General features: G+C 38.3%; 1 protein-coding gene across 2 annotated transcripts in view; it reads left to right on the forward strand.

The window, feature by feature from the left end:
* The window catches only part of LOC113514170 (zinc finger SWIM domain-containing protein 4-like), a 93,583-nt gene extending 85,591 nt beyond the window's left edge, over window positions 1-7,992 (forward strand). Inside the window, exons 14-23 of one of the 2 annotated variants that reach the window (XM_052899733.1) lie at window positions 320-461; window positions 1,730-1,955; window positions 2,409-2,564; window positions 2,913-3,091; window positions 4,051-4,166; window positions 4,711-4,861; window positions 5,173-5,394; window positions 6,100-6,222; window positions 6,626-6,812; window positions 7,657-7,992. In XM_052899733.1, the coding sequence (XP_052755693.1) occupies window positions 320-461; window positions 1,730-1,955; window positions 2,409-2,564; window positions 2,913-3,091; window positions 4,051-4,166; window positions 4,711-4,861; window positions 5,173-5,394; window positions 6,100-6,222; window positions 6,626-6,812; window positions 7,657-7,787 (1,633 nt within the window). In that variant the 3' untranslated portion in view covers window positions 7,788-7,992. Of the gene's footprint in view, window positions 1-319; window positions 462-1,729; window positions 1,956-2,408; window positions 2,565-2,912; window positions 3,092-4,050; window positions 4,167-4,710; window positions 4,862-5,172; window positions 5,675-6,099; window positions 6,223-6,625; window positions 6,813-7,656 lie in introns of both variants that reach the window. The other variant, XM_052899732.1, reaches the window with a different exon arrangement.
* The last annotated feature ends 3,606 nt before the right edge of the window (window positions 7,993-11,598 follow it).

The raw sequence follows: 11,598 nt of genomic DNA on the forward strand, positions 1-11,598 counted from the left end.
GCCACCCCTTAGTCACATATTTTAATATCAGCGGACCTTTTTACGTGATGAAATCTATTTTGGTGTCTCATTTATCTTGAAGGAGATGAATAGGAATACTGCAGAAATCTTATCGGCTAAAATCCCATGGTTTTCCTCTAAGCATCGTTAGTTGTAATCATGGGAATCCTTGAGAAGTTACTTGTGACTCTACTAAGTTTAGGTATATTAATGCATCAGGCATTTAGATTAGAAGTCAAACATTTGTACTACCCAGTTTATCTGCATCATATTTGATTTGGTTATTTCGAAGTAATTAAATAATATTATATATTTTCAGGTATCAACACGTTCCAGTGGCTGGCAGCAAAAACCCAGAGGAAACCTACTTAGCACTGGCTCTAGAGGCAGCGTTGTTGGGCCTCGGCGTGCAGAGAATGTTACCTAGCGGACTTTACGCGCAGGAACGGTATTGCAAACAGGTTAGTGAATATCTTCGGTTATACGAGATAGTAGATGTAAAAATGTGCCTTTAATTATAGGGTAAGATTACGAATCTGTGAAAAAGCTTTATTCTGTTGTACGGAAGAGAGTTTTTGGTTACAAGTAGCTGATGAAAAGTCTTTGATCGGATTTAAGAATGTTGCAATGGATATATTAAACGCCAAAGTTACATAAAGCAAGAAATAACTGTAACTACTAATGAACAGTCACTTTTCTCATATTGGGTTTACTGGAAGAAATCTCTATTGGAGATAAGCTCGCCCTTGTGCACTGTTATGTTTGTTTTTACATTTCAATAACCTTTTGTGTACAATAAAGAATAAAGAAAGAATAAAATGTTTTAGCCATTGATGGGAGAAATAAGATAAACTTGACATTAATGGATTATAAGGCAATCAGCTTTACACGCTTTATGTACGAGATATTAGCCATAATTATATCTTTGTAACCTCCTAATTACTATACTGTAATAAATATTCTAATGACCCAAAGTTGATAATTGAGACCGATAAAATCAAAGGCAGCTAAATTCAAGTCTGTGAAATATCCAGGAAACTACATAAAACTAATATTTTGTCGCGGATATGGATCGATCTTTTATATTTTAAACTAGATTGAAAAAAATTTGAATATTAGTAATAATTTGAATTGAAATTAATAGAACTTTAAATTAAGAGAACTATTTGAGTACAGAGTGAAAATGAAATCGATTTTGTGGCGTTTAGCTGCCTTTGATTTTATACGACTCAATTATGATGGTGAATTATAAACATTTACAAACATATCTGAATATCCACTTTCTAAGGGCACTTGTAATAGCTTTGAAATATCGGGAGTCCGTAAAGATGTTAGAGCTTAGTGCATAAAATGTGTAAACAAACTCGTTTGGTTATCCCTTTCAGACCTGAACGATACACGCGTGAGTTGTAACTTTAAAAAATTCTAAAACCGCGCGCAATTCATTTTTACGCACGAAGCTAAGACGATATCGAAGTAACACGATAGTGAAATTTTAAATCAGCCAATAAGAAATCATTTTAGCGGTTAGGTGGTGCAGTAGTCTCGTGCGTGCCGGCAAGATGGCTCGGCTCCAAAACACGAAAATGTATTTAATCTGAATGAAAAAAATCTTGGGTCTGAAAGGGTTACGGTTTGTAAGAGATGGGAATAGCGTGGGTTCCGTGGACGCACCTCGGCTGTGTCCGCTGGATGGCGGGTGGGGCTGACGGTGTGGTGGGCGGTGCAGGAGGAGCGGCTGATAGCGCAGCTGCAGCGCGTGGAGGGCGAGGCGGCGGGCGGCGTGTGCGGGCGCGTGGCGCGCGCGCTGCTGGCGGGCGGGCCGGCGTCGTGCCTGGGCGCGCGCGTGCACCCGCGCGCCGCGCCCGCGCACACCTTCGCGCGCTTCCTCTTCCTCGCGCTGCTGCCCACCGACCCCGACCTGGCCTACCGCGTCGGCCTGCGCGCCATGAGGCCAGTACAACATTATTACAACCTTTATTTACTCATCTCATTTTTAAACCACTTCCGTGATAAAGTTTCCGGTTCTCATTTGTGTTTTTTTTTTGTATGTGTATTACAATATACTAGTATGCTTGTCGATTCTAAACTCCTTTTTACACGACTTTTAAAATGTGTAGTTTCTCAATTCGTCTGTATTTGTTACTGATTCTGAAACGATTTGGATAAATCTAATTCTAATATTTACTGTCTATTCTTATCATTATTAATTCCACATAAATTTTATAATAATTCAATTTGTTTCTCTATGAAGCAAAAAAAATTCCTAATGAAAAATATTTTCTATCAAATGTGTCTACCAAACATTTCGCTGTTGAAGTCTTTTGTCATGATTGAACTAGCTATTGATTTGAGAATACTCTGCTTGTGTTGTATGGTGGTATTAATGTAGCGTGTACGGTACAGATTGCCGATGGTCGAGGAGGCGTACGCGCTGGACGGCGCGGGGCTAGCGGGCGGCGGTGCGCTAGCGGGCGGCGCGGCCGGTGTGGCTGGTGCCGGCGCCTGGCATACGCTGCAGCACGCCGAGCAACAGCAAGCTGCGCTCGCCAGCGCTCTACTAGGTACGAACTTATGTTTAATTTTTTTTAAATATTTGTAATTTGAAGAGATAAATCTCAATAGTGTCTTAGAGTGCATCGCAATGTCTTGTTTTTTTTTTAATGGACGATAATGAAATGATAACTTCGCCTGCATTAACTGTATGTGCTAACGAGGCACCTGTAGGGGATGATAGATGAGACTGAAAAGGCAGTTCAGTTAGTCCATCGTGAATACACCTGGAATTCAACACGATGTTTTTCATGGGAGGCCACGAGTAGGTGGACCTGACAGGGTATATTGGTATCAGTGGGACTGGTAGGTGTGAGGGCAGCGCGTGTGACGCGAGGTGTGCGTGTGTGCGTGTGCAGGCGCGGCGCGCGGCAGCCCGGCGCGGCTGCGCGCGGCGCTGGCGGCGGCGCAGCGGCACGTGCGCTCGGCGGCGCAGCTGTTCCGCCTGGCGCAGGACGCGCTGCGCCACGCCGCGCCGCCCGACGCGCCGCACCACCACCGCGACCTGCTCGCCGCCGCCTTCGAGCTCGGCCTCCAGGTATGTGTACAGGGTCACAGTGAAAAATAATCTTTACAACAATAATATATATAGTACGTGTAGATACAAGACGAGGCAACCATTTGAATAGAAACAAAAACATATATATGTGGCCAGACTTAAATTTACATTATGGCCAGAAGTTTCATTGTCAATCATGGAAAGAAGTTTCAATAGTATGCACGTGTCCTGCTGCGACAATTCTGCACTACGATGAATCATTATTCTATATAATAAGATAGAATTTGAAATTAACGTTCGTAATCTCCAAGAGCATATTCCTTTTTAAAAGGCCAATTTATAATGTAGTGCCACAATAGTCACTTACTATCAAGCGAGTCGCATGCTGGTTTGCCTCTTGTGCTGTTAAAAACACAGCTTTCAGTGCAGGCTAATTGCAATCCGTAATTCAAGATAGTATACCATCAGGTCACAACACATTCTAAATTTAAATTTTATTTATTTATTAATTCTAAAAAAAATTACCGGTAACCTCGTACGATTTTATCAATAAATTTCTTATGCTGTGCAACAACAAACTATAAAAATGTCCATTGACTCTAACGCACATCATTTGATCTAAATTGTGCATTAGGATTCAGCATTATCTGCTCCAGTTGATAATACACCTACTGGTCAAGCCATTTAATTATCTGCAGAGGAGGTCACGGGGCTCAGGACGCTGAAGAGCGGACTCGCGCCCCGTGACCTCCCCCGCAGACAGTTAGATGGCTTATAAGACCATATACTCCCTGAGATCCGGCTCGAAGGACCATACGATCAGGGTTTGCAATGAGTGGACTGTAATTTATTAAACTGGTATAATTACTGAGTACACAAATTAAGTTTAGCCCTACAATGAATAATGCAGTACGATAATTGAAAATAAATCTATGCACGTGCGCATTACGTTACGAGGATTAAGATTCTATTTCACTAACAATATTCAAATATTGCAGGTGTTGCGGATGACGTTATCTTCTGTAAACTGGCGGCGACGAGAAATGGTCCGTTGGCTGGTCACCTGCGCCACAGAACTAGGATTAGACGCGTTGCTGTCTATCATGCAAAACTGGTAAGCCAATTTTATTACAATTGTAATGCATTTTTGAGGAAGAAAATTATTTTTCATTGTAATACAGTACTTATAGTTTAATAAATTACCCTAATATGAATCGCAATCTAAACTTCTGAACTTATTATAAACATATGTTATGTATATATTTTTATTTTAAATTAAAAAAAAAATGTATGTTGTTTTAGATATATCTTCAGCCCTATAGTAGTAAGATATCGAACGTTGCTATCTTATTTTATTTCATGGACTCCCTAGCAATAACAATTCCATTGATAAATTCACTTGCCACTTATCTAGAGGATCTGAATTGATTACTCATTTTAACTTTGACTATATCATTCAAAAATTTAAGTCACTTGCTTCGTGCTTTAAAAGAGCACTTTAAACCTTCTTTTGTTAAGAATTTCATGTATAAATAATTGACATTAAAAGAACACGAGAAAAAAAGCAATATATTTTTTTCTTTACTATAACATTTCTTAAACTATTTATTTCGATAAGCATTGTTCCAATTTTAAATAGTACTTATTCCATTACCCAGGTACGAGCTGTTCACACCAACGGAAGCGACGGGTCCGGTGGCGGCAGCGGCCATGTCGCACGCTACCGCACTACGTCTCGGCCTCACCTTCGAGCAGCAGGAGAAACTCAGCGCCTGCGCACGAACGCTCGCCTTGCAGTGCGCGGCTAAAGTAAGCATCTTCAAAGGAATTGATCGACATCTCATGTTGACTCAGAGTTTACAGGGGTTTAATGTTTAGATTAAGTAGCTCGCCAGTTTTTGTATGGGACTATGTCGTGACATGCATTTCTTGAACTGATTACATCTTTTATTCTTTTCTCATAATGAAGCTGTACTAGTAGAGGCATACAGTGTTTGCACTTTTGTCGTTATTTTATAAACGAGTTAGGGTTCTTCTATATAATACCCGGGCGGTACACAAAATATGGGTGTTTACGCAGCATCTTTTCACACAATCCTATAATATGGTCCGTTGCGCAGGACCCGCCGGGCTGTGCGCTGAGCGCGCTGTCGGTGTGCGAGGGCTCGGCGGGCGCGTTCGAGGCGGCGTGCGCGGCCGTGGGCGGCGCGGCGGCCCGCGGCGCGCTCGCCTCCAGCCAGCTGTTCGCCGTCGCGCGCTACATGGAGCAGCGCGGCCAGCCGGCGCGCGCCATGCGCCTCGCCACGCTCGCCATGCGCAACCTGCACCTGCACTACAACCAGGTACGCTCGCCTCCAGCCAGCTGTTCGCCTCCAGCCAGCTGTTCGCCGTCGCGCGCTACATGGAGCAGCGCGGCCAGCCGGCGCGCGCCATGCGCCTCGCCACGCTCGCCATGCGCAACCTGCACCTGCACTACAACCAGGTACGCTCGCCTCCAGCCAGCTGTTCGCCTCCAGCCAGCTGTTCGCCGTCGCGCGCTACATGGAGCAGCGCGGCCAGCCGGCGCGCGCCATGCGCCTCGCCACGCTCGCCATGCGCAACCTGCACCTGCACTACAACCAGGTACGCTCGCCTCCAGCCAGCTGTTCGCCCCCAGCCAGCTGTTCGCCGTCGCGCGCTACATCACATATATGGCTATAATATTGTATAATTTACAGTGATAATACCAAGAACAGTATATCAAGACAAGTGGCGGTCTTCCACCGTGCGTTTTTCATAGCACTTTCTTCCACGCACAACCACTCTTTGAAATCAACTTCCAGCAGCAGTATTTCCGAACCGATACGACATCATAACCTTCAAGAAACGAGCATATTCCTTTTTTAAAAGTCGGCTGCATACCTGCCGTTGGTGTGGGTGATCATGGGCGACGGTAGTCACTTACCATCAAATGAGCCGCATGTTCGTGCCCGTGTTGTAAAAAAAAATCTTCATATCAATCTAGATGTAAAAGAAATTTTATAATGATTGTGTTTATTGTATTTCAGGACAGCCATCCTGCGATCGCAGACATCCACTGGGCGGTTGCGCTGGCTCACTCGCTGGGTCGCGCCGAGCTGCAGGCGATGTTACCGCTCCTCGTCAAGAACGTACAGTGTGCCCCTGTGCTGGTCAGTTTTTAACTATTTATAAGTTGATTTATTGTGATAATGGAAATTTTCATGGTTGCATAATTTTCCATCAAACTGTTTTGTTTATGGTTTAATTATAAGCAGTTTTTATTTGTGGTACACACAATGACAATTTTACTTATAAACTGCCATATTGTAATCGATCAAAACTTCTTCCTCACACTAATGTTATTATTGCTAATAGTGTCATTATTTTTTTTTATTATATATTTGTTTGGTTCGCCATAGTAACATAAATGTGTAGGTGAAGATAATTTTGATGTACAATAAATGCGTGATTGTTTGTGGAAAAGGGAGTATTAGCTGTTGGGTACGTAATGCCGCCTTTCGAATGAGGGCGACGAGCGACAGTAGTGTGACGATTGTGATTGGTGGCGTGCAGTCGGACGTGCTGCGGCGGTGCTGCGTGGCGGCGGCGGGGTGCTCGCGCGCGCGGCCGGCGCCGCCGCGGCCGCCGACGCCGCTGCGGCCGCTGCTGGAGGCGGCGCTGCGGGCCTACGCCTCCACCACGCACGCGCGCCTCGCGCACATCTCGCCCAGGCACTACGCGGACTTCGTCGACTTTCTCGGTAACTATACGCAGATACAGATCATTTATTCATAATTTACAAAATTACACGTCCAGTTTCAGTTGGTTATGCCGTTGCCATTGTAAAATGTATTCTATTCTAATTTCTAGAATACAGCTAATTTTCTATATAATAATAAAAATGATTAACAGTAATATTCATTTATAACATTAATAAATATGCCACTTCAAATTGTAATTATATTATTAATATTCCCTCTAGTGTAGCCCTCGGTTTCCTGTGAATAAATAAATTAGGGACTATTTATATTTTATGAATTCATCAACACCTTTTCGACAAGCCAGTCTTTCAGTATATCGTTTTTCTGTATTTAGCAAATTAGTCGATCTTGACATTCCGTTTTCTGAAAAATAATATATAGTTAAATAATTTTATTCTAGGTTTTTATTTGGTTTCATTGCTTTGCGTAACGGGGGTCGTAATTATCCCTTGTCTGAGTATCCTGATTTTCAGACATTTGCTGATCCCATATAAAACAGGAAATTCTAGTTTGAGAATAAGGCGATAAAAATGATTACGTAGCACTTATTATTACTGTTCGATTAAACAATTGGTGTATGAATTCTATTCTCTTTATGACTTAGTATAATGGACATTCAGCATTATACAAAGAAATAGTAATTTTTTTTATTTGACACCTCTCATTGCGTTACAATAAACATTTACGATCAAAGTTCAATTTTAATTTTGTTTTACAGAATTATAATACAACTCCAATAATCTGATTTTCATCTGACTCGTTAAACGTAAACTTGATGTCTAGCTACGATATACATGTATTAATTGTATTATTGACTTATACTATTTTTATATTGCTTTTCAGGCAAAGCACGTGACACGTTCGCACTCGCCCATGACGGTCCGCACCAGTTCGCGGCGCTGTTGCAGGAGATCAAACTCAAGTACAAGGGCAAGAAAAAGCTCATGTTCCTCGTCAAAGAGAGGTTCGGTTGAATGCCCACTCGTCCACCGACATATTATGGCATTTCATTTTTATTCCAATGCGACATGTCCAATAAAAAAGTTAAGTTTGACTTTTGAATTTGACAGGTGTCACATTTACAGGTGACATGACTATGTTTTATCGTTATTTCAAATTCGGAATTCGCTTTAGAATTATTATTTTTTTAATATAATTAGTGCAATTGTTTCGTTTAAATTTTTACTTGTTTTTTTGTTGACACTGTGCAATAGAAAACCGTGTATATATTTTTTTTGTAATCACAATGTGACAATACATTATGTAAAAAAGAAATATGTCCCAAAATATTAGACTACAGAATACCATTGCGGTAGACAATTACCTCATGTATGGTACTGTTAGTGTACCCGTCGTGTACCAAACCAGTCTATTCTAAAGTATTATTTTATTTAATTACTATAGCTAACCTCGTGACGTCATTTACTTTGTAAGTAATATTGTAATGATCTCAATGATTCCATTTGTGTAAATAGCTATAGGGTTATGTAAATATATGGCAATGTAAGATTAGTACTGAGAATTATAGTTGTTTTAAGTAGTCCCTTTGCGTTTTGTGTCCGCGACGATGTTTTATATAATCTGTAAATTGCTGATCGATTCAGTATTCGTTTAAGCTTTACGAACACAAAACGCAGAGCGTTGGTAGGTGAATAGTGCGCCATTCTTATAGCGTCCAATAGCAATGGATAATCATTATGACACAACACCAAAGAAATATATAGTAAGTCCAAGTGTGAGATAAGCAATGCCATCATTGTTTCAGTATTTTCGAGTATTCGATACATATAGTTATTTGTTTTTAACATAATTCCTTATCTACCTTTTAGTACTATTTTCTTATTTAATTTTCTTCATTTAAAAATGCTTGGGTGAAACGAAGTTAAAACTATATCATTTATAATGTTTCCATGTATAATAAAGGCATATTATATAAATACAACAAACAAATATAATAACCTGGAATCCAGTGATGTATTGATGAACATTCTCACAATTTTTAAAAGATGATAAAATGTTTGTTCCTCAATCATGTTTAAAAATAGACTTGAATAAAATTTAAAATACAGACAAACCAGTATATCAAAATTATACACAGTGTAGCAAATTGATGTAATTTATGTGAGCAAAGCTCCAGGATGCAATTAGTAAAGAAATAAATTAAAAAAAAAACTCTTACGTCACAATAAAAGGTTATAAAATTATTCTCCTATTTTCACTTTACATTCAGTTTCGCCTATAGTACCACTGGGTTAAGATTTAGCATAACTCCTTCCTTTAAACTTGTCGTTTCGAAATACAAATCTTGTCATATTTTTTTTATCACATTTTTATCTTTTTTTTTTTTTTTTTAAACTTTTTTTTTTTTCTTTTTTTGTGGCGTTCACCCCGATAATTTTGAAACTTCTTTAATCAATTTTTATTGTGACTTCACCTGCATTTATGTTTTTTTTTTCTCTAAACATTATTTTCAGCCAGTTTTTAACTACATACTTTCTCTACTTACCGCCGTATTTTCTATAATTTATCAAGAAGTGCATTTATAAAGATAGAAAAATAATATTTAAATATAGAAGGCGAAGTTTGGATAGTGTTCAGAGGTTAAGGCCAAATAAAGGCGTAGTGTGTAAGCTTAAGGAAGGACTTTTGTACTTTTTGTGGTGTGAAAGAGGGTTGTGCAAATCGAATATAAACACATATATTCATATAGCCGTTTATTATATTATCATATTATGTATTTTATATTTTATTTATTTATTTATTTAATAAGGTTCACATACAACTTTTACATTTTACATGCAACTTAATAACACAAAAAATAATTTTGCCTAATGTAAAAATCTTTTATACGCGAACACCACATGCACTATTATATTATAGGACCATATATATAAATGAGTCTATATATTTTTAATCTAAAAACATTACATTAGTAGTAAAAAAGTTGATAAAATTTAATTGAAAATCACTGCATAGTATAAAACAAAGTCGCTTCCCCTCTCTCTGTCCCTATGTATGCTTAGATCTTTAAAACTACACAACGGATTTTGATGCGGTTTTTTATTTATCAGAGTGATTCAAGGGGGGCGTTTGTATATATAATACATGCATAATATAGAAGAGAAACACTGATAATTTAAGAGATTTCTAATGCGATAATGTACACTCGTGCGAAGCCGGGACGTGTCGCTTGTATAATATAAACGAAGGCCGTGTTGTCCCGGCATAGAATAGTCTACCCGTTCCTTTTCTGTGGGTGTCGTAAGAAGCGACTAAAGGAAGTTGAGGGATGGGCAGCAGCGTCCCTCATTAAAAATATCTCCAAATTGTAACTGAGCTTGCCAATCCGCCAGCTAAGCGTGGCAACTACTGGCAAAACCTTATGTTCAGCAGTGAACCGGCTGGCATGATAATGATAAACGATTCCTTTTTTCTACTATGTAATTACGATCTTATATATATGGTCATATCTATAATCAAATATATATATGATAATATAATAAAACCCTATTGATATACAATATCAATGAAATCTACATGTACTAACAATTAAACCTAATAACGAACTCAATGGTGCAGTGCTTAGAATTTAATGAGGTCTCGAGTTCGATTCTCTTTAGTTTAACCCTTGAAGCCTGATTTTTTAAATTAAAAAATATATAAGTGTACCCTTTACTGTGTTTACTAATGGGAAAAAATAGTAAAAAAATCAAAACATATTTATGTATATTTATTTTGAAAAAAAAAAAAACACTCGGTATCATTTTTGATACTTTAGGCATTACGGTAATCAAAATATTTAAATTTATTCAACAATGAAACAATGCAAACCCCGGTATCAAATTTGAAACTTCAGGTATTTAAGGGTTAAATAAATTTTTCTAAGTTGGCTCGGATGTTGGGACTCTCAGATATACCCACCAAATGTTGATGAAGGTTTTTTTTTTTTTAATAAAGGAGTACCCTTGTTTTCATATATCCTTAAACTACCTAAATACGGAGTATACTCTGTTATGAAAATAAAAGAATATTAAGAGTATTTGAGAACAACTCACCCAGACTCGAGACAAGAAAAAGTCATTAGTGACTAAACTAATATTCGAACTGTGACCGCATCTATGCGGTGTTACAAACCGCTGTGCCGTTGTGATCGTCAAAACTGCCATGCAAACTAATAAAATGTCAAGTAACGAAAATATTTGCCAACCCTGCAATGTGTCAAATCAGCAAGAGAGTGTAATAAAAATAAGAATGAGGTGTTATTAAAAAAAAATAACTTGACATTAGTTTATTATGTTAATAGTGTGTAAATATAAAGGGGATTGTTTAGTTAGAGCGCTGAAATACATCTTTATAGAGACTTCCAGTATCTTCCCATTCAGAGGTTCATTTAGATTTATATTTAAAAATATAAAGATACATAATTCCAATGTACCATTGTAACATAGAAACGGTTTTAAAAATAGTTTTTTTTTTTTTTTTTTTTTTTTGTCATCCATTCACAATATAAAAACTCATTTAGTACGTTTTACACCGAACGGTCGTAGTACGTTGAACCGCATTTTTATGAATTTTACATTATTGTAAAAAAAAATATTTGAAAGTCCCTTTACTATAATGTAAAATTAAATAGTATGAAATGTATACAACTAAGATAGATAGATAAACACTTCATTTGAGCCATTTATGACACACGTAAATTAACAATTTCATACCATCAATTTAATTACACTTTTTTTTTAATATAAAACAAAAAATAAAATACGAAAATATGTTTTCACCATG

Source organism: Galleria mellonella, unplaced genomic scaffold (assembly GCF_026898425.1).
Source record: "Galleria mellonella isolate WM207_F2 unplaced genomic scaffold, CSIRO_AGI_GalMel_v1 utg63, whole genome shotgun sequence".
Classification (NCBI taxonomy): domain Eukaryota; kingdom Metazoa; phylum Arthropoda; class Insecta; order Lepidoptera; family Pyralidae; genus Galleria; species Galleria mellonella.